The sequence below is a fragment of the Schistocerca serialis genome, chromosome 1, assembly GCF_023864345.2.
Source record: "Schistocerca serialis cubense isolate TAMUIC-IGC-003099 chromosome 1, iqSchSeri2.2, whole genome shotgun sequence".
NCBI lineage: Eukaryota > Metazoa > Arthropoda > Insecta > Orthoptera > Acrididae > Schistocerca > Schistocerca serialis.
Window position 1 is genome coordinate 1,158,580,463 of NC_064638.1, and position 27,391 is coordinate 1,158,607,853.

General features: G+C 40.0%; 1 protein-coding gene across 2 annotated transcripts in view; it reads left to right on the forward strand.

The window, feature by feature from the left end:
- Positions 1-27,391, forward strand: part of LOC126418034 (nuclear factor NF-kappa-B p110 subunit) — a 99,146-nt gene that overhangs the window by 48,459 nt on the left and 23,296 nt on the right. For both annotated transcript variants that reach the window (XM_050085163.1, XM_050085162.1), the window contains exons 7-14: positions 2,981-3,085; positions 3,184-3,420; positions 5,158-5,388; positions 5,508-5,615; positions 8,907-8,974; positions 17,847-17,968; positions 18,752-18,866; positions 21,741-21,951. In XM_050085163.1, coding sequence (XP_049941120.1) covers positions 2,981-3,085; positions 3,184-3,420; positions 5,158-5,388; positions 5,508-5,615; positions 8,907-8,974; positions 17,847-17,968; positions 18,752-18,866; positions 21,741-21,951 — 1,197 coding nt within the window. The remainder of the gene's footprint in view (positions 1-2,980; positions 3,086-3,183; positions 3,421-5,157; positions 5,389-5,507; positions 5,616-8,906; positions 8,975-17,846; positions 17,969-18,751; positions 18,867-21,740; positions 21,952-27,391) is intronic.

A 27,391-nucleotide genomic window follows, 5' to 3' on the forward strand; every position in this document is an offset into this window, starting at 1 on the left:
CTTTGTACCAAAGGCACCTGTGTGGTTTTGCATCTCTGTCCGCCTCATTCTAACGTGTCACAAGCAGTTGTGTGTCTGTGTATGTCCTGCCAGAAGAAAACTAATTGTATCACTCTCATTAACTGACATGAAAATAAAATAATAGACATTGAAACTGCTGAGTGAAGCAGTTGATACGATTAATTGGAAGTGTGTCCTTTTTCCACGTCACACCTGAGCATAATGATAATAGTTCAGCTGTTGTAAGTAGGCAGTATATGGTAGGATTGAACCTTCACATTTCACTTGGAAGGACGAATAAGGAAATAGGGTTGGTTCCTCATAAAACTTTCACTATACACAATTTGTAAAGTAGAATGTGCCTTAAAGCATAAGCACCAAGTGACTTCACTATTACAGGGTGTACATGATCCGGGAGAAAGCCGGGAATTTTTTCATCCAGTAGAAAACCGGGAAAAACCCGGGAATTGTTGTGAATTCCGGGATTTTTTTCATTGTTTTAGTTTTCAGTTAAAGTTTTGTGATTTTGACTGGTAAGAACAAATACTCTAACAAAGGATACTACTGTATCCCGCTATTGCAGAAAAATACTGCAGCAACAAAACATGAACAAGAGGGGGAAAAACAACGAAAATAAAACAAGTTGAAAAGGAAATGCGCCGTATACAACAATAAAACACAGTGCTCATACAAGCGTCTGCCAACAGCAAAGTGTGTCAAAGCCTTTAGGAAGACTATGCAATGCTTCATAACAACAAATTGCCTCCAATGAGGGTGATGTGGTAACTGTTTAAATTAGATTTGTTTGAGCAGTTGTGGGCGGGCTCTTGCACAGTTGAGTTTCGTATCAGTAGTACCTTCTTTCGCTTCTGGTTACGGAAGTATGGCTGGGCGCCACTACTTAATAGTGCACCAGTTCGGAAATATAGTAAATCTGGCGCTGATGCCCAGAGCAGTCTGAGTTGTGGTGGGGAGATGGGTCGCCTCCATGTGACCTGTGTTTACGTTCAGTGATTTTGTTGTTTCCTCATCATTTATTGTTCTCACGTTAAATGATGACAAATGGATGACAGGAGTTATCAAATGAATTAAAATACATTCACATAATTACGGAAGGCTAAAATATGTTATTAGTTTTAGATTTTATTTCCACCTTCCTGACAGTCGAGCATTAATTGCCTTACAGAACAATGAAGTTATTTTTGTTGATTTGCTAAAGAGATTTGGCTTTCATTAATCTTTCCTGCTTTATTTGAAACAAAATGTTTAATTTCACACTGTTGCCTAGTTTCAACTGTTCGCTGCATTTCAAGTGCACTTATGTCATTATACCTTAATAAAGAACCAAACATGATATAATACAGTACTGGTAGTCCTAGAAAATTTACATACGAATCTGGACATACGAAGTGCATTTTAAGCCGAATTATGCATTTTAGTGTGTTCACGAAATTCCTATGCTCTTGAAGTATGCTCTCTTGTCTTGTTTCTTTTATGACACAGTGTAAGATCTTTTAATGATTTACACGTATGAACGTATGGGTTTCCTGCGTCATCGTAGCTACGCAAGCGCGTTGACGCCTATTATCTGGCGCTCTCTTCCAACTGCTGAAACGAACTTATTTCTAAGAGGTCGCAGGAAAATATTGTGAATGATGGTTTGAAAAGCGTTACATTCAAAACAAATTTCCTTTTACGCAAGATGAACTATGTGCAAGAATGTACTATGAATTTCTTAAATCACAAAGTGTTCGACTCTCATTTAAAAATCAACTCTTTGAGGACAACCATTTAGAAGAATTTCGAGCCCAGAAAATCAGACATTTACGTCATTATTAAAAATTTTATTGGCACATTTGTGTGATGTATCTTGAAATGTAACACGCGCAAAAAAAAAAAAAATTTATATGTGGAAGCTTAGCTTCTCTTCCAGCTTATTAATCTTAGACACCAATATTATATGTGAATGCTATGTATAGTAATTTAAACCATTTAACTTTTCTACTTTTCTTATTTGTGTGTTTGCGCTACTGAAGAGTGATCTTGCTATTGGGTGACTACATCATGTGTCCTGTCATCAGCTGGTGAGATCACGTGACATGAGCTACGATTGCCTTGCAAAAGCGCTTTGCAATCTCGATTTCAGTGCTTCGGAAAGTGACATGCGGTGTAGGGTGGAATTCAAATTTATACCTTCGTAATACGGAAATATGCAGCGTACTTGTTGCTGCACATGAAAGGCCTTTCAAAACGTTTTTTTCCCCCCTGAGTTTCGTTTTCTAAAGTGCTGGGAAATTGTACATCAGTATATAAAACCATAAACATTCAAAGAATTGATGAGTTTTACAGTGCCAAGGAAGAGTATACTGGCACTTAACATGGAAAAAGTGTATTTTTATCCGGGAGAAAGTGTATTTTTAACCGGGAAATCTGGGAATTTTTTTTTTCCTTGTCCACGTATACACCCTGTATTGCAATCAGTTAAAACTGCACAATGCCAGAGAAGGAAAGTTGCTACTCACCATATAGCAGAGATGCTGAGTCGCAATAGGCACAACAAAAAGATTCACACAATTGTAACTTTCGGCCATTAAGGCCTTTGTCAGCAGTAGACACACACACACACACACACACACACACACACACACACACACACACACACACACACACAAACGCAACTTGCACACACGTCTGCAGTCTCAGAGAGCTGAAACCACACTGCCACACTTCTTGTTGCGCCTGTCGCGACTCGGCATCTCCGCTATATGGTGCGTAGCAACTTTCCATTGTTTTAAATAAAAGTTGAACTTTTTATACAAGGACTGTTAGCTTATTTTATGTTGCAGTCCATCCCCTTTATGTAAGAATCTTGTTTATAGTATTACATATGTTCAGTCATGTTGCAGTTTCAGTAGTAAGCAAAGGTGAATTCACATTTGCACTTTGGAATTACTGATAAAACTGATATTCTGTGTTACAGAGAGTGCCCTAACTGGAGAGCTAAAAATATGTCGCATTGATAAGAACTCCAGCAGTTGTTTAGGAGGAGAAGAAGTGTTTATTCTTGTTGAAAAAGTTGGGAAAAGTGAGTCGTGCTAACCATTTTAATGATTTACAAATATTTAATGTTATACTTTGAATGTAGACATAAATTTGATTGGCATTATCCATTTGTTTCCACAGAAAACATTAAAATAAAGTTCTTTGAACTTGATGAAGAAGATAATGAAATTTGGTGTGACTTTGGAAAGTTCTCAGAATTGGATGTGCATCACCAGTATGCAATCGTGTTTCGTACCCCACCATATAGGGATACAGAAATTACGGATAATGTTAATGTGTATTTGCAATTGTATCGTCCGACAGATGGCGATTGTAGTGAACCAATACAGTTCTCGTACAAGCCATCGGATAGAATAGGTGAGTTTTGTAGCATAGGGGAAAAAATTAATTGGGCCACCTAGATTAGATTAGATTAGATTAATACTAGTTCCATGGATCATGAATACGATATTTCGTAATGATGTGGAACGAGTCGAATTTTCCAATGCATGACATAATTAGGTTAATTTAACAACATACTTAAGTTAATATAACAACTTTATTTTTTTTGTGTTTTTTGTTTTTCTTTATTTTTTATTTTTATTTTTTTATTTTATTTTTTATTTTTTTAATATTTTTTTTCTTAATTTATATCTAAAAATTCCTCTATGTAGTAGAAGGAGTTGTCATTCAGAAATTCTTTTAATTTCTTCTTAAATACTTGTTGGTTATCTGTCAGACTTTTGATACTATTTGGTAAGTGACCAAAGACTTTAGTGCCAGTATAATTCACCCCTTTCTGTGCCAAAGTTAGATTTAATCTTGAATAGTGAAGATCGTCCTTTCTCCTAGTATTGTAGTTATGCACACTGCTATTACTTTTGAATTGGGTTTGGTTGTTAATAACAAATTTCATAAGAGAGTATATATACTGAGAAGCTACTGTGAATATCCCTAGATCCTTAAATAAATGTCTGCAGGAAGATCTTGGGTGGACTCCAGCTATTATTCTGATTACACGCTTTTGTGCAATAAATACTTTATTCCTCAGTGATGAATTACCCCAAAATATGATGCCATATGAAAGCAATGAGTGAAAATAGGGGAGAACTCTTGTCATATAAAGTTTCAGCTGAAGCTCTCAAGTGTCTCCCATTATTATTATTATTATTATTATTATTATTATTATAACAAAATATTTACACAGATAATGAGTGACTGATTTGTTATGTGGGCGCTAGTACATTATTTCTGATCCAGTTGCATGGAAAAGTTACCACAAATTATCCCAGCTGTGATAAAAGAAAAGTTGCTTTTATGGGGCAAATCATCAACTGTTTTTAATTTCTTCTGCCCACCCATCCTGTTGTCTCTCTCTCTCTCTCTCTCTCTCTCTCTCTCTCTCTCTCTCTCTGTGTGTGTGTGTGTGTGTGTGTGTGTGTGTGTGTGTGTGTTTGTGTGTTTGTTTGTTTGTTTCAAAACACACAGACCCAACAGAGTTACATTGTTACAGTGCTGTAGCACTCCCCTTTCAGTGGTGGCAGTGCTTTATTGTTACTTTATTCCTTGCTACATAATATTTAGAAAATTTTTACTGTGCCTTTTCTGCATCAAGGTAGATAAAAGCTGTGCATGTGCACATATGCAGTTGCAGGTGCTCATAAAAGAGAAAGTAGGGTTTGTTAATGAAAGCCAGAGCAGTAGAATAAATGAATAGGCTGTTCTCATTAAACAAACTATTTTGTAAATGTTCTTGTAAAGAAGTTTAGCTTTCATAGCGCTTTAGGTAGTGCTTAAGATAAAACAGTAGTTAAATCAATCGCGGATACAGGGGGTAGGGGTGGTAAACACAATGATTGGAAATAAAACGGTGAGATAATAAGTAACTAACATGTTGGTAAGCATTTCTTTATGTCAGGTGGATGTAAGTCATCGATAGTGATGGGTTTACATGGAATTGAACTTAATTGCCAATCAAAATTTGGGTCTGTTCATTGATTTTTACTGGCAAGTGACAGTCTATTCTTTCTCTGTGCTTTTACCATGCTCCGAAATTGCCTGTTTCTAAATGAAGATCTGTGATCTCTCACATAACTTTTTTTTTATCTTCTTTAGGCAGGAAAAGACAAAGGATGTCAGTAAATGACTCCTACAACAGACACATTTCACAGGAGAATGAACTGGCTCGGAATTTGTTGAACCTGGAAGTATCAGGCAACAATCCATCTTTTAGTGGTATAGCAACCACGTCAACTAGCCTGGATGCGTATTTGTGTGACCCTCGCAGCAATTCAGCCGAATTTCAAGAGTTCTTCGGTAGACTGTCAGGTAGTGATATTCTTCAAGGTGAGTTACATTTATTGGCATATCGCCTGTTGTAATAGAAAAAAATCATTTCTTCATTTTTTGTGAGGGAAGTATATTTAGCAATCTGTTTCTTACTTAAATATTTGCAATGTTTACAGAATATCTCGGCGCGTTGCCCCAAGGACCGCAGAATCTGACAGTCAGGCAGGCCTACGGAGGAGACCTTGTTACGGATTCTGCAAGTAACAGGACCCAGCAGTCCACTGGTAAGAAATTCTGTGTTCATGTATTTCTTGTGTAAAGTTCTTGGCTTTGCTACATTATTAATTTTATGAAGAGAAATCAGAATACCATAATCCAGGATGTTTCAAAATGAACATATCGGTTTTAAGGCGTTGTAGCATTTATTACCGTATTTACTCGAATCTAAGCCGCACTTTTTTCCCGGTTTTTGTAATCCAAAAAACCGCCTGCGGCTTAGAATTGAGTGCAAAGCAAACAGAAGTTCTGAAAAATGTTGGTAGGTGCCGCCACAACTAACTTCTGCCGTCAAATATATGTAGCGCTACACAGGCATGCTTTGCAGGCACAAAGATAAATACTGGTGCCAAAACCTCTGCGTCAGTAAGTAAATGTAAAAAAAAAAAAATGGAAGACGAGCTTTTTCCTCCGCCTCGAGTTTCGACCACTGCATTTTCATTCATTATCCAACGAAGTAAATACAAAGTCCGTATTGTTCATCTTCGAATGTAGCAGCGTTTCAATGTACTACGAAAATCCGACTGGCAAGACTGTTTGGGATGTTTGTCAATATGGCCAACTCTACGTTCTGAATTTTTTCCTACCTGTTAGAAGAGATTGTTGCTAAAAGAAACTTTTATGAATTGTGAATCACTTGCAGTATTCTCTTAACCATAAGAATAATATGAATATAAACATTTTGTCATGTATTGTTTCGTGTTTGTTGCTATCTCATTTAAATCCTGTCTGCCTAATAAACTACGAAACTAGAGTGAGACAAAGGCAAACGCGGAAGAATATACATATCATGTCACGTTTATATTCGTATTATTCTTATGCCTAATAGTGATACAGTCGGAAATGAAGCACGGCAATTGCCTAGATTTTTAAATCTGAGATAACTCTAATTTCTGTGCAGAATGTAATGTACTAAAGAGGCGCCTGCAAAGATTTTCAAAGATCATTATCAAAGAAAGCAGCAGTGTAAATAACAACAAATAGCAGGGTAGCGCGCACAAAAAGCAAGCCATGCTGCGAGCGGTGACAGGCCGTAAACACTCATTATGAGAATGTGACAAACAATGCATGACACAGTACAGTAATGCATTTTCAGCTTAGAGTGATGTAAACACCTATAACAAAGAGAACGGCACTTATCAGATCAAAGAAAAATAAGCAATCAATTCAAACGAGACGGAGCACGTGAAAAAGGAAGGGTACCCGTATAAATACGGATGGAGCGCCTGACACATAGCAATGGCTACCTGGTAAAGCTTAACTGCTAAGCTTATGACTCGAACCAAACTACTGTAGCTGTATCATCATTCATTCGACCTAAATTGTGTCTCATATTATAATGGATCAACTTTGTTTCGATTTGGAGGTGTGGCATTAAGCTTTTCTCTCCTCTTGAATTTCGAGTCTCAAATTTCAAGTGCGGCTTAGATTCGGGAAAAATTTTTTTCCTTGATTACACCAAATGAAAGAGCAACTCAGTTTTGTTTGTCTACCTGTGTGCAATGGGAAGAGTACGGAATGACGAAGAGTGACTGAAAAATGTGTTGAACGAGTGCGAGTCTTTTACGTTTCGTCCCTTAGCCCCAAGAAATATCCCCACGGAAAGTTTATGGGCCTTTCTATTTCAGTGAATCAACTGTAACTCATTTTTCTTATCTTGATGTGCTACAGCTATGGCCCGTGCCTCAATGGGAAGAAGCTGAATTACACATCTTTATTTGGGAGCAAGATGGTGCGCCGCCTTGCGACTGGTTAAACGACATTGTACCCAACCTGTGGATTGGGAGCAACGGGCTGGTTGACACTGCATTTTATGCATGACCTCCACGTTCACATACAATCTTACGCGATCATGTGTGTGTGCACCACCGATACCAGCTGATCTATCGGACTTTAGAAACAGTGTTATTGCAACAGTTACTCCTGACACATTGTTTTGGAGCAACTCGCCTATCGACTCGATGTGTGATCGGTGTTCACACTGAATAATTGTAAGAAAAACTGTTTGTGTTTCTCTTTCATTTGGTGTATTATTTATAATTGTAGGTGTATGTAATATGTGCTACAAAGCCTTAAAACGTGTATATTCATTTTGAAACACCCTGTATATGCGGAGTGGGGGAAAGAGGTGGCATTGCTTTCTGAACAGCTAAAGGGCAGTCTTTGTATTAAATCAAGGATGACTGCCCAGGAAGGGAAATGTTTTGTATGTTTCCAAAATATCTAAGGACTGATTGTGGGTCAATATATAGACTGTATATTGATGGTGTAGTGTTTTCTTGTATGAATTGTGTTGTCTGAGACTGTATTAGTTATTTGATGTCAGTGTTGTGTGCTTGTTACCTACATCTGTATCTGCATCAACATCGATACTCGACAATCCACTGTATGGTGCATGGCAGAGGGTACTCTGTACAACTAAAAAGCATTTCCTCTCCTGTTCCACTAGCAAATAGAGTGACTGTCTATATGCCTCCATGTGACCCCTAATTTTTCATATCTTTGTGGTCCGTATGCACATTGGATGTTGGAGGCAGTAGAATCGTTCTGCAGTCAGCTTCAAATGCCGGTTCTCTTAAATTTTCTCAGTAGTGTTCCTCGAAAAGAATGTCGCCCTCCCTCCAGGGATTCCCATGTCATATTCTGAAGCATGTCTGTAACACTAATGTGTTGTTCAAACCTACCAGTAACAAATGTAGCAGCCCACTTCTGAATTGCTTCAGTGTCTTTCTTTAATCCAACCTGGTACAGACACTAAACACTCCAGCAGTATTCAAGAATAGGTCACACTAGCATCCTATATGCAGTCTTGTTTACAGATGAACCACATTTACCTAAAATTCTCCCAGTAAACGGAAGTTGATAAGTTTGCTTCCCTACCACAGTCCTCACATGCTCGTTCCACTTCAAATCGCTTAGCAGCGTTTTGCCCAGATATTTAAACAATGTGACTGTGTCAGGCAGGACACTACTAATACTGTATCTGAACACTGCTCAGTTATGGTAAATGTAATACAGTGGAAATTCACTGAAACAATTATTGTGAGAATCACGTTTTGTACGTATTTTCAGTTTCTGTCTTCTTGCATTTGCTTTGTTTCTTGTGCTATCTGTTTTGATCACTTATGCTTCATTACTGTGCAGCGATTGTCCTTAGTGCATCTACCTTTATATTTTCAAGAATGAATTTTCTTTAATTTATGTGATTATTCTGCTGTTGATATAGTTATTTTGAGGCATTGTTGGGTTTGGGTGATTATACAGTGACTAGATGTTGATTACATTTTTTATTATTTCAGGCAAAACACCTGTTGGTCCTTCAAAATTTTACCATACAACAGACTCGGTAAATGTAAAGGACTGTCCAGTAAGTACTAAAATTAATCACACATATAAAGATATACATGTAGACAGGTGCATATAAAAGAAACTGAAAGTCCTACAAATCATGCCTTTACTTCCTAGAGTAGCATAAATACAAGTGGCTAGTGACCCATTTTCCAACCACAGTGTCCAGTTTCGTAGTATCTCAGAATTTCTTCATAAATGTCGCATGATCTAAACATACATTGTATCTTTCCAATTGTGTGTACCCATTGACACCTTCTTCCACAACTGGCAATGATTTTTTATGTGGAATACACAAAGTTACACCATGGTTTGGAGAACACATTAAACATAAGTCTCCTTACAATTGGCTGTAAAACTTGGTCCTAAAGCAAGACAAAGCCCAAGTGCATGGTAATTCCAAAGTACCGTACCTAGTAAAACACAGTAGTGTTTAACAAACATTTATGTAATGGGCAACTTTATTTTGTGGACAGTAAATGTTCTGCTGGATATTACGTGCAGTGTAAACATATTGATTATCCTGTTGTCTCATTACTTAAAACAAAAGATTAGTATACATATATGTTCTTTGCATTTTATGAATACATGATTTAATTAATGATTTACATTGTGTTGAAAAAATTAATATTTTCCCATGGCATTTGATAACCCTGTGTTTCCAAAGTATGCACTGAGATAAATGCATTGCATTGGAAACTCTTAAATGATAAAATGCATCTTACGTAAGTTTTGCATCAACTGTGCCGTGTAGATCTGCTCATAAACAACTAAATCAGTGCTTACTCTGACAAGCTTATGGAATCCTGAAAGCATTGACTTCCCGGGTCAGACGTGACCCTCAGTCTGCTTGTGATGAAACTCACATCATTCCAGTGAGATATTTCAGCAATGTAGTTCATCAACTTGGACAACATTAAATGTAGTTACGTAGTGACTGCACATGAGGAGCAATGGGTACGGAAGTAGAAGACATCCTATCTTCACCCCACACCACCGAAAAATACACACCTATCAAGCACATGCTTGTCGCAGTCTGAAGTCGAACAATTTGATCGGTTGCTCTGCACTGAAGAACTCCGCAACTACAGACGATCCGAGCTACCCCTTCATCTTAGCATGCTGGCAGGAAACACAGTTAGCTAGTGCCAAAACATTACCTTAGTCTGATTATATGGGGACACAAGACGCAGCTAATCTTCCATCACCACAGCCTGTGCCTCCAACTAAACGCCCACTCGCCACTCATTCTGGGTGTTACGCATGCTTCAGCCCACATACTGTTGACACTTTGGGAGGAAGCATGTGCTAAACGAGATGTTCCTGAACTTGTGTGTATTTGATGAATTGCAGTGGATGTGATGAGTATTACATAGGTTAGACAGTATTTTCATTTGAAACACATTTTAAAGAGCATACATATTCCGAGAATAAAAAGCCTTTGGTACACACATTGCTGAATATAAGCATTGCACAACAAGTTAACTTAGACTGAGGTTTTTTAATGCTTTTGAGGATCTACTTTAGTGATATGATATTTTAATGTTGGGTCAATCCATACCAAGTGGTCCAGCACTGGTTGCTTGACCATCTCAAAAATTATACTTCCTGGGTGAATTTCCCAATTTTTAGTAGCCACAAATTTTTTTTTTTGAAATGGCATCCATATTTGTTCCAGGCTGCATGCGTTTTTTCGTATTTACAAGCATCTACATTTTTTACAATTATTCAGTAGTGGATTGTCCTAAGCCTTTCAGATAAAATGTATTTAGTTCAACACTCTCTGGGCTACAAATTAACATCATTATTACTTAGCTGAATGTATTCTTTAGTATATTTTTCATAGTTCAAAGTTATCAGCCACAAATTAAAAATCAATTTTTGAATAGTAGTTTTCCAAAGAAAGGTTAATTTCTCAGCTTTCTTTTCTGCTGTTACACTCTATGGTGTACTTCCTTTTTGTAGAGTATCAATGGTGAGCAGCATACACTTAAATAATACACTGTTTTAAAAAATGGAGATTTTTTAATTTTTCCATTTTGTGGCCTGCAATATCTTTGTTACGTTGTTGTTGTTGTGGTGGTCTTAAGTCCTGAGTCTGGTTTGATGCAGCTCTCCATGCTACTCTATCCTGTGAAAGCTTCTTCATCTCCCAGTACCTACTGCAGCCTACATCCTTCTGAATCTGCTTAGTGTATTCATCTCTTGGTCTCCCTCTACGATTTTTACCTTCCACGCTGCCCTCCAATACTAAATTGGTGATCCCTCGATGTCTCAGAACATATCCTACCAACCGATCCCTTCTTCTAGTAAAGTTGTGCCACAAGCTCCTCTTCTCCCCAATTCTATTCAATACCTCCTCATTAGTTATGTGATCTACCCATCGAATCTTCACCGTTCTTCTGTAGCACCACATTTCGAAAGCTTCTATTCTCTTCTTGTCTAAACTATTTATCGTCCACGTTTAACTTCCATACATGGCTACACTCCATACAAATACTTTCAGAAACGACTTCCTGACATTTAAATCTATACTCGGACGTTAACAAATTTCTCTTCTTCAGAAACGCTTTCCTTGCCATTGCCAGTCTACATTTTATATCCTCTCTACTTCGACCATCATCAGTTATTTTGCTCCCCAAATAGCAGAACTCCTTTACTACTTTAAGTGTCTCATTTCCTAATCTAATTCCCTCAGCATCACTCAACTTAATTCGACTACATTCCATTATCCTTGTTTTGCTTTTGTTGATGTTCATCTTATACCCTCCTTTCAAGACACTGTCCATTCCGTTCAAACGCTCTTTCAAGTCCTTTGCTGTCTCTGACAGAATTACTGCTTGCTCAATATACAGATTGAATAACATTGGTGACAGGCTACAACCCTGTCTCATTCCCTTCCCAACCGCTGCTTCCCTTTCATACCCCTCGACTCATATAACTGTCATCTGGTTTCTGTACAAATTGTAAATAGCTTTTCGCTCCCTGTATTTTACCCCTGCCACCTTTAGAATTTGAAAGAGAGTATTCCAATCCACATTGTCAAAAGCTTTCTCTAAGTCTACAAATGCTAGAAACGTAGGTTTGCCTTTCCTTAAACTAGCTTCTAAGATAAGTCGTAGGGTCAGTATTGCCTCATGTGTTCCAACATTTCTACGGAATCCAAAATGATCTTCCCCGAGGTCGGCTTCTATCAGTTTTTCCATTCGTTCGTAAAGAATTCGCGTTAGTATTTTGCAGCTGTGACTTACTAAACTGATAGTTCAGTAATTTTCACATCTGTCAACACCTGCTTTCTTTGGGATTGGAATTATTATATTCTTCTTGAAGTCTGAGGGTACTTCACCTGTCTCATACATCTTGCTCACCAGGTGGTAGAGTTTTGTCAGGACTGACTCTCCCAAGGCTGTCAGTAGTTCTAATGGAATGGTGTCTACTCCGGGGGCCTTTTTTCGACTTGGGTCTTTGAGTGCTCTGTCAAATTCTTCACGCAGTATCATATCTCCCATTTCATCTTCATCTAAATCCTCTTCCATTTCCATAATATTGTCCTCAAGAACATCGCCCTTGTATAACATCTCTATATACTCCTTTCACCTTTCTGTTTTCCCTTCTTTGCTTAGAACTGGGTTTCCATCAAAGCTCTTTATATTCTTGCAAGTAGTTCTCTTTTTTCCAAAGGTCTCTTTAATTTTCCTGTAGGCAGTGTCTATCGTACCACTATTGATATATGCCTCTACATTCTTACATTTGTCCTCTAACCATCCCTGCTTAGCCATTTTGCACTTCCTGTCGATCTCATTTTTGAGACGTTTGTATTCCTTTCTGCCTGCTTCATTTACTGCATTTTTGCATATTCTCCTTTCATCAATTATATTCAGTATTTCTTCTGTTACCCAAGGGTTTCTACTAGCCCTCGTCTTTGTACCTATTTGATCCTCTGCTGCCTTCACTATTTCATCCCTCAAAGCTACCCATTCTTCTTCTACTGTATTTCTTTCCCCATTCCTGTCTATTGTGCCTTTATGCTCTCCCTGAAACTCTGTACAACCTCTGGTTCTTTCAGTCTATTCAGGTCTCATCTCCTTAAATTCCCACCTTTTTGCAGTTTCTTCAGTTTTAATCTACAGTTCATAACCAATAGGTTGTTTGTTGCCCCCTGGAAATGTCTACAAAATAAAACCTGGTTCCTAAATCTCTGTCTTACCATTACATAATCTGTCTGATACCTTTTAGTATCTCCAGTGTTCTTCCATGTATACAACCTTCTTTCATGATTATTGAACCAAGTGTTGGCTATGATTAAGTTATGCTCTGCGCAAAATTCTACCAGGCAGCTTCCTCTTTCATTTCTTAGCCTCAGTCCATATTCACCTACTATTTTTCCTTCTCTCCCTTTTCCTAGTCTCGAATTCCAGTGTCCCATGACTATTAAATTTACGTCTCCCTTCACTATCTGAATAATTTCTTTTATCTCATCATACATTTCATCAATTTCTTCGTCATCTGCAGAGGTAGTAGGCATATAAACTTGTACTGCTGTGGTAAGCGTGGGCTTCGTGTCTATCTTGTCCACAATAATGCTTTCACTATGCTGTTTGTAGTAGCTTACCTGCACTCCTATTTTTTTATTCATTATTAAACCTACTCCTGCATTACCCCTATTTGATTTGGTATTTATAACCCTGTATTCACCTGACCAAAAGTCTTGTTCGTTCTGCCACCGAACTTCACTAATTCCCACTATATTTAACTTTAACCTATCCATTTCCCATTTTAAATTTTCTAACCTACCTGCCCGATTAAGGGATCTGACATTCCACACTCCGATCCGTAGAACGCCAGTATTCTTTCTCCTGATAACGACGTCCTCCTGAGTAGTCCCCACCCGGAGATCCGAATGGGGGACTATTTTACCTCCGGAATATTGTACCCAAGAGGACATCATCATCATTTAATTATACAGTAAAGCTGCATGCCCTCGGGAAAAATTACGACTGTAGTTTCCCCTTGCTTTCAGCCGTTCGCAATACCAGAACAGCAAGGCCATTTTGGCTAGTGTTACAAGGCCAGATCAGTCAATCATCCAGACTGTTGCCCCTGCAACTACTGAAAAGGCTGCTGCCCCTCTTCAGGAACCACACGTTTGTCTGGCCTCTCAACAGATACTCCTCCGTTGTGGTTGCACCTACGGTACGGCTATCTGCATTGTTGAGGCACGCAAGCCTCCCCACCAACAGCAAGGTCCATGTGATGGGGGGGGGGGGGGGGGGTCTTTGTTAGGGGACCAAATAAGAATCTGAAAATTTCACAGTTGATAGACCTTTATGATATCAAACTTCAGTATAAATTTCAATGTTGAGATTCAATTGGAAGTTATGGAAAAAAGATTACTAACACAAATCAAAAATACCTATGATACCTGGTAGGCTAATCAAATAAAGTATACCAATTGCATAATGCAACACACCACATTACACTAGCTAATAATTATTTGGTGAAACAGTGCTGTGGCAATTGTTTCAGCAGGCTAACAATTGCATCTGCAAGCCTATACAAGTCTGATTGTTGTCCTCCTCCTTACACCAACAATTGTCTACTCACACTTATTTAGCTAGAAGTTCTTGAAGTGTGCAGTTGATAACTGGTGTCTCAGGGTTCTGTTGGTGTTGTTATTAATGAAACTTGTCATAAAAATGTGTATGGAGTGTATCCGAAAGAAATTACTTTAATTGAATATTACAGTGAAGAAACAAATTGTTGCTTTACTTAAGAATCGGCCCAGAGGTCAAATCAACATGCAAGTACCATGAAATGAAATACTTAAAAAAATTTTGTCACCTTTTTGGTCAGTCTTGCATGGATCCTTCTGAGATACATAAGAAACCTATAACAAAAGGTCTGCAAGAAATGACATTTGATCATTATTCTAAAAATAAAAGCCCTTTTGCGAATCTCTTACCAGGAAAATCATTGTGTCCAACATGTTATTCTAAGATATTTGTAATTCACAAGAGAGAGGATAGTGAAACCTCAGATACAGCATTTTGTGATTTATCAGCAACCATTAAAAAAGTAGATACAGCTTATGAAATCCTGGGTATATTGCCTGCTAGTAAAATTAGAAAACTAAGTCAAGATACAAGACCAAGTGCCTTGAATACAAAAAGTGAGAAAGTGACAGCTACAGTCAAAAAGAATTTGGAAGATTCATCTCAAAATCAAATTTGCACTAAAACAGATGGAAGCTCTAAAACTTCACCAACTGAATTTGATGATTTGATAGAAAAACTAAAAACTAAATGCAGTACTTCAAACAAAGAGAATAAAATTAAGATATCTGTTTACTGCCAAATTCTTGGAATCGAGCAAAAGTTAGTGATGAATTTAATGTGTCAGAACATCTTCTTAAGTTATCATGGCAATTAGTAAAAGAACAGGGAATTTTACCAGGATTACAAAAGAAAAGTGCATCTAATTTGGTAGTGAAAACACAATCAATAAAGTTATTAAGTATTATGACGATGACAATAACAGCTGTTTGATGTCTGCCAAAATAAGACTTGCTTCTGTGAGAGAAAATGGTTCTAAGATTCAAAGACAAAAAAGTCTGATATTGTGTAATTTAAAGGAACTATTCACTGAATTTAAAAAAAAAAAAAAAATCCCGGCATTAAAATTGGTAGATCGAAGTTTTGCGAGTTGAGGCCAAGATGGTGTATCGTTGCAGGGGCATCTTGCACCCATAATGTTTGTGTTTGTTTGTTTGTATCATCAGAACGTAAAGTTGATGATAGATGGGGGCCAATTGAGTTGACCTTTTGGAAGTTATGGTATGCAGTGTTGACAGTTACAATTGTATGATCAGGGGAAAACGTGAAGATTGTCCAGGCAAACAAGGCTTACTTGACGTTTGAAGAATCCGAGGAAGACAATTTGATGCCTGACAATATAAAATACAAACAATGGGTGACACAAGACAGAACTGAAATGGTGACAGTCATAAAATCACGAGAAGAGTTTCTTGAAGTGTTGGTGGCTAACCTTGAAAATCTGAAAATGCATCATTTTATTGCAAAAGCTCAAAGTAAATGTTTGAAAGACAAAAAGCAAACCTTGGCAGCTGATGAATGCTTAGTTCTTGCTGACTTTTCGGAAAATTTTTCCTTTGTTGTTCAAGATGAAGTACAAGGGCACCATTGGGTAAATAAACAGGCCACAGTTCATTCAATTGTATTCTATTATAAAAATAAAGATAAACTAATGAGCCACAGCTTTTGTGTCAAAAGTGACTGCCTTGAACACAACACTACAGTAGTGCACATTTTTCAACTAAAATTAACAAACTGCGTTAAACAGCACTACCCTTCCTTAAAAAGCTGATTTACTTTTTGGATAGGGTAGCAAGTCAGTATAAAAACAGAAACAAGAAATTAGAAACATGTCCTTTCATAAAGATGATTTTGGGTTTGATGTAGAATGGCACTTTTTCGCTTCATGCCATGGGAAGAATGCTTGTGATGGTGTCGGGGATACAACAAAGCATGCCGTCACGAAAGCAAGTCTGCAGGGGACCGATGACAATCTTAACACCTCAAGAAATGTTTGAAATCTGTAAAAAACATATCAAAGCAATTACCTATGTTTTCGTACAATGTGAGGAAATGCAAGAAGTCTATGACAGTGTCTTGAAGGAAAGGTACAACACTTTCCAGAAGGTTAAAGGCACTCAATCTTTTCATTGTTTTGTAGCCCATTCACAGTGTAAGATCACACCAACTTCACCTGATAGTGAACTTCATCAGTGTGGAAAACTTGTACAACTGGTTGTTCAAAATAAAGACATAGTGGCTTGTGTTTACGATGAACAGTGGTGGATTGGCGAAGTCTTCTGTCAGTATTATTACATACGAAAATGCTGCATTCAACAATTACAGGTAACTGTGCTTACATTTTGAAATTGTTCAAAGCCAAAAGTTAGATATACCAGACATTATCTGTCGTTTATGGTTTCTAATGCCTGGAAATTAATTTATAAACTGTAGTCTTGGATTGGATAGCCTCTGTCATTAGTACAGGATGGCCAGTAACAGTTTGAAAAGCTTTTAATGCTGTTGCAGGGTAGTTTGTGTGGAGAAATAATCAATGGTTGAAATTAGCCCATAAGGTGGTGATGTGTGCAAATCCAACCAGCCTGCCAGAGGCATTGTTGCCGTGTGTGTTCCTCATTCGGCTAGCTGAAACTGAGTGCAGTTTTTGTGTCACCATCTTTTTCAGTTTGAGGAAACTAAACGAGGAACATGTTTGGCAACATCATCTCTGGTAGGCTGCTTGAATTCGTGTGTGCAATGACCTGATTGGCTAACTTCAGTGCAAATTAAATTAGAAATGGTACAATGTATCCAATTTTTTTCTTAACAATTATTTCTCGGGCATCCTAATATGCAACACCCTTACAAGCTTTCCAGACTGTTTCTGAGCCGATAAAGAAACAAACTGGTAGTGTTTCCATCACAAATTCCTTGTGACAGAATAACTTTGCAGTTTGTAAAGTTACATAATGACAATGCTTGCTTACCTTCAGGAGTTGAAATTTCAAGTACTGCTATTACATGTATTTAAAAGTAGAGGAAACTATTACTTAGCATTCTGAATTGTTCATTCTTCCTTGAGGAGGAAAGATGTCAGCTTTGTAAAGGAAGAGGTGTTTTTTTTTTTTTTTTTTTACCCTACATTGAGGGGGGACTATACTCTTGTAAGGACAAGGGGAAAGCAAAAATCTCCTTCAGAAAATATAATTTCTTTTGTTTCTGTTTTTTGTTGTTCTGAATAATTATTCTTACATGCACTAAGTGTTCAGCACTACCTAACAAATGAATTTAAATTTTCAGGACGAACCCCTGCTTGCTCGACAAATAGTGGATGAAATGAAGCGAAATGCTTCATTGAGAAAGCCTGTATTTACAGAAAGGGTTCTTAAAATGTTCAGTCAGAAATCGCATGATGGCAATACGTAAGTACAGTAGCTTTTTGTTCCTTAGTTTTCTAAATCTGGTAAATTGAAGCATTGACTCTTAATTTGATTGGTGTTGATGAACTGAAATAAAATGTAAAGTCATCAGCAGAAAAGTAATGCAAATAGAAAGAAAGTTAACAGACCACAACCAGCCACAAATTATTTGAGAAACTATTGCTTTACTGCCAGGTATGCCCCTTATGGGATGGCTGCATTTATATTTATTGCATAGTCTGTATCTTAAGAAACAGTTTTATTGTGCTGTGTGACAATATTTCCATTACATTATGTAAGAAATATCCAGTATAATTTGTCTTCTGACTAATGTTAGTGTTGGGTCACACATGTCATGAACACCATCTAGGATAGCTGGAAGACTAGGAATCATCCCATGCATTGCCTTCAGATATTTAGGGAGGAAATGGTAATAGCTGGGTGGGTACATGAACTCTGTTCTCCCGTTGGGGAGTCCAGAGTGCTAACTGCCCCACTTAACTCGGAGAACAAAAGAGGAAAACTTCAGAGTTGGTCAGAGCTTTAGGTCTCATGAACCGTGTAAAAACCATTTAGGATTGGACTAATCATTTTTTATATATTTTCTTTATGTTGATTGTTACCCAGATATTCAGATTTTGAGAGCTACTACATATTTGGTTTATCATCTCCTTGTAAATAATGTATGCACAGTGCATGATATGATTGAGAAGACATTACTACTATTATTTTTATTTGTGCTACGGAATTTTTTGGAAAAATAATCTTTCAATATTGGATTTTCAGTGCACTTCATGCTGCAATACTCCATAAGCAAGAAGTCTTACTAAGACACATGTTGGATGTATTGGCCAGGGAACCACAGCATTATTTGCTAAATTGCCCAAATGATAGCCAGCAGGTAAGCTATTTTTATTTATTGAAACTTCAGTTATCAAGTATTCTATTTAATTTTTATTATTGGATATGTGTTACACAGGTCCCTACAGCAATTTACTAGCACTAGATCTAGGATGTGCCAGGATTTAGTTAGATACCAGCATTCATAATATACATCCATATAAGACGCCATTGCAATTTCCTTCAAAGTCCGACATATTCAAAAAATCGTTTTGCTTTATCTTGTAACTGCGACCGGAACGGTCGTGGGGATGACGTGACGGAAAATGCGGCGGTACCCACGAACAACACAAACAGGAGAAGATGGACACGACCGACGAAGGACCTTATGACGGCAACAACAAGAAGAATGAAACAACCGAGTCACAAGAAAACCTAACTAGACAACCATATCCACTCGTGAACAGAACATGAAAGTAAATACACTGTCTAAGGTGAGGCGATATGTACTGAGACATATGCATGATTAGACTGACTGGCTGAATGAAAGGCAAGCGCTTAAATCCATGATTGGGGGCTATTGCTCACTGGGACCACATGTCGCACTGTGGCGCCCTCACACTAAATATGTGCCAGGAGACGCGCGCCGCCACGGCTTATAGCGCAATGGTGCAGAGACCTCTAGGGGTCTTCGATGTCCATATCGTCTGGCGCAGATTCAAATTCCATGGCCCGCTGTACCAGATCCCTCCCCCCCTGAAACTTGCGCATAGGGGCAGAACGCCCCAGACGATGCTGAGGTGGGTGGCAGTGGGAAGAAGAGCCAGGCTCGTCGGCCGCTGTTGGCGATGAGGAAAGGATGCCCGCTGTATCACTGATGGCCGACCCAGAGTCCAGGGCAGGGTAGGGAGCTGCCAATCACTCTGGAGGCTGGGAGGGCCAACGGCAGGCCCGCGGGGAGATGGCAACCGGGGGCAGGGGCGGCGACTCGAGGACCATGTCTGTACCCAAAGGAGGTAGGGGATGAGGCTAGAGTTCCGCAGGGGCATGCGGGTGGAGCTGATTATGATGACTGCGCTCCAATCCTTTTGACGTCTGCACCGACGTCACATGTCGCTCATTGGTCACGACGACTGTGGCAGGCGTCCAACCTGCCTTGTGCCCATACTCGTGGGCCCACAGGGCCGTGCCGGGGGCGTAACGCTGCAAGGGCTGGTGAGGCCCACCGTGGTTGGAGATGTGTCGACCGCCTTTGTCAACTTGTTTCAAAGTTCGGACAAGCCTCTCCGCCACGCCATTGGATGAAGGGCGGAAAGGGGGCTACGAATATGTTTGATACCGTTGGCCTGACAGAAGTTGTGAGAGGATGACGCCGTGAGTTGGGGGCCATTATTGGAGACCAAGTGAGTGGCGGTCTCTCAATGGCGAGAACCTGGGCCTGGGTTGTGAGTGTAGCCTCCGTGCTGGTGGACGCCATGCGAACAACATATGGGTGTTTTGAGTAGGCATCAGCGATAAGTAACCACATGGACCCCAAAAACGGGCCCGCAAAATCAATACGGATGCGATCCCAGGGCCAGCGAGGCACAGGCCAGGGTGCAAAGGACTGAGGGAGGCGGCTTGCCTGGTGACGCGCGCACACACACACACATGGTGCACCCAAGGATCAGGCGGTCAATATCGCCATTGATGGCTGAGACCCTGTATAAGTCCATGACCCAGGAAAGATAGGATTGACCAGGCTGTTTATGGTACTGGTGGAACTCCAGCCGAGAGGCGACCACATTGTAGCATTGGGAATAATAGTTTGTCAGCAAAAGGCATATCTCCTGGAAAGAGAGAGCCACAGGATCGAACAACAGTGCCAACTTGCAGAGAAGAAAGAACGTGTCTGGGGAGGCCCAAGACATAAACAACGACTGCTGCAAGGAGTTGTCTGTGACTTGAAAAGCTGTGAAATGTTGTTTCAGTCAATGTAAGTACGTCTTCCAGTCTTCTTTAGCGTCATTAAGTGGTGGGAACGACGTCGGACGTGGGAACGCATCTGACATCCCGAGGACTCGGGAGCTGTTTTGGTAATGCGCCCCGGGCACCGACTTTGTTCGTTTGCAATCACAGCAGCCACTGCAAGATATCTAACTGGAGCTGCTGCCGCTGCATGAGCTGCTGCTGTTGCTCCAGCAGACAGACCAACTTCGCCTCCATGCCAACAATGACCACCTCGTCGCCAAAATGTTGTAACTGCGACCGGAACGGTCACGGGGTCGACGTGACGGAAAGCACGGCGTGGTCCGCGAACAACTCATACGGGAGAAGACATACACTACCGATGAAGGACCTTAGGACAACATCAAGAACGAAACAACTGAGTCACAAGAAAACCTAACCAGACAACCATGTCCACTCGTAAACAGAACACGAAAGTAAGTTTATTGTCTTAAGGCGAGGCGATATGTCCAAAGATGTACGCAAGGTTAGACTGACTGGCTGAGCAAAAGGCAGGCACTTAAATCCATGATCGCGGACGCCGCTATTGGCCACTGGGACCATGTGTCCCACTGTGGACTCTCACACTAAATGCATGCCAGGAAGCGCCTGCCGCCACGGCTTACGGCGTGATGGTGCAGAGACCTCTAGGGGTCTTTGACGTCCATATCGTCTGGCACCAATTGAAATTGCGCGGCGTTCGGTACTAGACTTTAGATATGAAAAGGTATCTGCAATTTCTTAAGTTTTTGTGTTATTTGATGAGAACTTCGAAGACTGGTGTCACAATACTAAAATGCGAAAAATTTAGGACAAACACTGGTCATTGATAAAAGTATTGTGAAGCTATGTGATACCCATGAGAAGAAGTTATTTGTTTCCATATGTAAATATGCCTTTTTTCTTATAGTGCTTCAACAGAGTAATGCCAATGTTGTCTCTTCTCTAGACACCTCTGCACACGGCTGCAGCTGGGAATCCTGTATCAGTGAAATGGCTGCTAAACGCAGGTGCGGATCCTGACAGGCAAGATGAAAATGGCGATACACCACTTCATGTTGCGGTGAAACATCATGCCAATTTGTGTGTTGAGGAGCTGCTGACACCGTCAAATTATAAATCGGAAATGAAACCTGATGTAAACAAGAAAAACTCAACAGGTATGTTATTGGTTCTGTTGTTATCTTCATTCAGTAAGACATAAGGGAGTGTTTAATATTGAGAGCTACAATATTTTGTCGTCAAAACGCAGCAGAATAAGTTTACATATAACTCCACTGTGCTTTCCAATGCAAGAGAAAATTTATTTACGGCGTGTATCAGAAATACTTTGACTTCTTGGATTCCCTTCTCACACGACAAGAAAGAAAACACAGGGTTAGAAGTGTTAGAATATTTTTGTTAGCTCCCCCTCCCCTGCTGGAAAAAAAACCTACATTTGATAGAATGCTTGGACAGTTATCTGTTCTCTTTTAAGTATTTTACATGGTGTCCACGATTGGGAAAACTTTCTTCAACCATGCGCAAAAAGTCTGTGCAAGCATTGCTGTCTCTTCAGGGGTGGCTTGAGTTTGATGCCTCCTGAACATGTGGCCTCGAGATGGCTGTGTGTTTGTGTTGTCCTCATCATTTCATCACCATTCATGTAAGTGGCGATATTGGACTGAACAAAGGTTGGGAATTTGTACGGGCACTGATAACCGCACAGTTGAGCACCCCACGAACCAAACCAATCGTCATCATCATCCTGAACGTGTGCAATAAGCTGGTGTGTGTCGCATGGATGAGGCTCTTCGAAAACTGCATGTTATAGCCCTATCCACAAGTGCTGTAAAGCGTTTAGGTTAAACTGTTTCCAGGCCAGTCAATTTGAGCAATTTTGGTGTTGAGACATTTCACACCATGGAGGCATTGAACCTGCCAGTGAACATTTCACATTCAGCTCCCATTTTGTACGGCACCTATACAAATTACGAAAAACACATATAACCACAGAGCAGTTTACAGAAAAAGTTTAAAGTTAATTTAAGTGAGGAATGTGTAAATATATTAAATTGAAATAAATTAAGCTTTTAGAATATGGTCCTTTTTTATCTCCTTAAATGTAATTTAGGGATAACATTGTTTTCTTTCATTAAGTGAAAAAAAAAATGAATGGCATTAACTTACCAAGTAAAGGTGTGTTAAATTTATGAAATTTGTCTGCTTAGAAATATTGCACCACAACACAACCATTTGGCAGCAGCAGATAACAACGTAATGGAATGTGTTCACTATGATTTGTCAAGTAACATAGACTAGTATAAAGTTCATACAGCCAGCACCATCTGTTGGTGTAAAATAATAGTATTCTACAAAGCATCAAACCTAGGTGGCTCTGACCCCCTCTCCCTGGAGCTCAAATTTCTCTTTTCCTGCTGCAGTTTTACATTCCAACTATATCTTGTCTGCAACTTACTCTTTCTAGAACAGACTGCCTGCTGACAACCAAGCTCACTCATAGAATGTCGATTCTATATACTCCTACTTTGTTCCTTTATTTTGCACTACGTATATTGGTTTACTACCCCCCACTCAGCCTCTACCCTATTAATAAAGTTTTAGATTGTGTAGGCAAGCTCGCCCTCTACCCAGCAAAGTAGCCAGCCTGTGAGAGGCATCGTCTGGTACCCGTATGGTGGTAACTCCCTGACCACACAGGGTCTCACTATTGGTTCTCAAGCTGTAATGCATGCTGTGGAGTAGGTGGCCATCTGGAGTCTCCAGGCACTGGCCATCTCACCAGGTAGCCTTTGTTCCAGCTGGGTTACACCCATGGTGAGAGCCCTCGTTCTGAGTAGGTGGCATTATGGAATGTCCAGAGTTATCATCTAGTGGCATGGAGGACCCATCAGTCTTCAGTCAGACAGGCCACAGTTCAGTGTGAATCTTTGTGACTGCAGAAACTTTCCCTCTTTTGCTATGCCATCGAAGGAAAAGAAACCAACAAACTTCTCGACGGTTACTGAGAGTTCCTTGTTCGCATCCGAAAAGGTGGAAGTCCTTTCTCGAAGTGAAACTGATGGTATACAAAGGCGGATCAAATATAAGCAGGAATTTATTTTTTATTTAAATTCATTTACTGAAAAACTTAGGCAATTATAATTTGTTCTTCCACATAGACTCCTGCTTTGGAATAGCATTTGTCCCAGTGTATAGGCAGCTTTTTGATGCCCTCATCATAAAAAGAACTGGGTTGTATCCGCAGCCAGTTGCGCACGAAGTCTTCCACACTATCATCATATTCTAATCGTCGCCCTCCTGCAGCTTCGTTAAGCAGTCCGAATAAATGGAAATCACAGGGCAGGACGATAAGCCCGGACTGTCAGGAGGATGATAAAGTGTAGTCCAGTGCTTTTCCTGTAGCCTGGAAACTAACTGAAGTATGGGGCTCATGCATTGTCGTGGAGGATCGATTGGTCGTCTTTTGTGGTGATATGTAACTCTGGCCTTGTTCAACAGTTCGCAGTTGTAAGCAGAATTGATTGTGCATCGCTCATTCAAAAAATCAATAAGCAAAATGCCTCAGTGATCTTTCCTCTGCCACTCCTTGCTGGCTTGTTTCGATTCTGGAGTGTGTTTGTGAACCCATGTTTCGTCCCAGGTGACAATCTGACTCAAAAATGCATTACCTTCTTCTGCAAACCTTGCTGTAAGCCTCTTTCAGGCCTCCAAATGTCTCAACTTCAGATTTTCAGTCAAAAGTTTAGGGACCCATCTGGAACACATTTTTCTTAACTGTAGGTCGTCTGTAATGATTGCTTGACAGCTCCCATAACTGATTCAAACTTATTGTACAATATCTGATACTATTGCCAGTCGATCATCGTCAATAATCTCTTTAACCGCATGAATGTTTTTGTCTGTAATGCATGTCCAAGGAAGGCAATCATGTTTCTGATTTTCCACATGTTCTTGTCCTTCCTTGAACTTCGTATGCCAGGCAAACATACGCGTCCTTGATAATGATTAATCACCGAACTGTGTAGTCAATCTTTGGCAAATTTCCGCTGCAGTAATTCCTCCACGACCAAGAAATTTGATGATTATGGTTTTCGCAGTGTAGGGGTGCACCTATTGCTCAGGCATCGTGATGTTACAAAACGGCGGGAAATATCTAGCAGCATGCTGTCCTCACTTCTAATGGTCCCGTCTAAGCAGAGCAGAAGTGTGGGGCCAGTTCAACCAACTGTTGATGTTCAGGAACAAAAATCCCATTTATAATTGATCCCCCCCCCCCGGTCAAATATGTATTCGAACATGTCTGAAAGAACAGGTAACATTTTGATCCTGCAGCAACTGTGAATCAAGACACACAGGAATTGATGTTAGCTTCCAATAGACATTGATTAAATCAATGGGAAAAGCTGAAAATTTGTGACAGACCGGGATTTGAACATGAGCCTTCTGCTTACTAGGCAGATGCACTGTCCACTGTGCCATCTGGACAAAGTGCTCATCACAATTGCGTGGACTACCCTAACACGCCTCCCAAAGGACCAAATTCCCAACATATCCAGACATTACAAGTGTAGGCCCTCGTGCCCATTATCCTGATGGATCAGTGGTCAAAGCATCTGCCTACTAAGCAGGAGACTGGGTTCGAATCCTGGTCCAGCATAAACTCAGCTTTCCCCATTTATTTAATCAGTTGCCCACTATTAGTTGATGTCATTAGTTCGTTTGTGTCTTAAAACCAATTTTTTTATGTATTCAACAATTTCTCTTCCCTTAGCATATTGCAAAAACGATTCCGTCTTAATCACGGTGGCAAATTCTTTCTAGTCCCAGGCATTACTCTCTTTTAAACGCCTTGATGGTGTACCTTCACATTCCAGAAGTACCTCAGCAAGTTATAGCAATTAAATTTTCACTTATGCTGTAAATGAACGAAGATTTGTGTGAACATGTGAAGAGGTGAGGGATGATCTTCATACATTGTGTACGTTGAGAGGCGTGTCAGACAACAAGGTAAACACTGGCCTCGATTTTTAGGCAGATTTACTTCCAGGAAAGGTCAAAATTGTGTTGAACACTACAATGTGAAGCCTTTTTTTTTTACATCCAGTGTGGTGGTTTAAATGCCACTGCTTTGGGATATGTCTTCCCAGTGTATACATGACCCCATAGGTGGCGACTGTTGCTGGCCACTTCATGAAAATTCAACACTTGTGCTACCACTGGTCTGGAGTCAATTGTGTGAGCGACCACCCTCTTTGATCCCAGAAGTGTGTCAACCTACTCAAGGAATGCAAAATCAGGAACTCTTTGAAACTCAGAAAAAAAAGACGATTTGTACCGAGTCCCAGTGGGTACTTTGCGTTTACTTTGGCAAGGTCGTCAGCAGTATATGATGTGTTTATGGCCTGGATGTCTACTTCCAGTAGTCAGTGCAATTAAACTTGACCGTGGGGAGTGATAGCCCCCTCCTCCCCGCCTCGTTGTTCCTACAGCATTATCTTCGGGAACCAACCACCTCACTTGCAGACAGGTCACCATCTCGGAAACCCTGTCCCCGGAAATCTAGAGATCAGATGCCCAACACTAGCCAGTGGCTGAAGGGACCACAGACTGAGGATCCCAGGCTGCCTGCTCTTCTTCAGTTCCTACACTCACTGACCAAGCAGTTAAACCCTCACAAGAATGTCGAGTGCCAAAAGTTGCGAAAGAGAAGAGAGTGTAGACTTTGTCATGTGTACATATTTGAATGACTTGTTCCTCAGCATTTGATAAATGTGGCTGATATTATGAAAAGGATAGTTACTGTTCATCATACAGTGGAAGTGTTAGTCACAGAAAGGTACGACAAAAAGACTGTGACAAAATAAGCTTTTGGCCAACAAGGCCTTTGTCATAATTAACCCCCCCCCCCCCCCCCGCGCGCACACACACACACACACACACACACACACACACACAGAGGGAGGGAGAAGTGCATCTCACACACACACATGACCATAGTCTCTCACAGCCTTTTGACAAAGGCCTTGTTGACTGAAAGCTTATTTTGTGACAGTCTTTTTGTTGTGGCTATCTGCGACTTGGCATCTTCACTATATGGTGAGTAGCAACTATCCTTTTCATAGTAGTGTTACATTCCGTCCTGTATTTTCCATTGTTTGATAAATATGGCTGACATTGTTACGACCGCAGCTTGTGCAGTGATGACAATGGATAGTGAAAGAAATCGAAAGAGCTCTTCGGTACGCGACATGTTGTTGTTGTTGTCTTCAGTCCTGAGACTGGTTTGATGCAGCTCTCCATGCTACTCTATCTTGTGCAAGCGTCTTCATCTCCCAGTACTTACTGCAACCTACATCCTTCTGAATCTGCTTAGTGTATTCATCTCTTGGTCTCCCTCTACGATTTTTACCCTCCACGCTGCCCTCCAATGCTAAATTTGTGATCCCTTGATGCCTCAGAACATGTCCTACCAACTGGTCCCTTCTTCCTGTCAAGTTGTGCCACAAACTCCTGTTCTCCCCAATTCTATTCAATACCTCCTCATTAGTTATGTGGTCTACCCATCTAATCTTCAGCATTCTTCTGTAGCACCACATT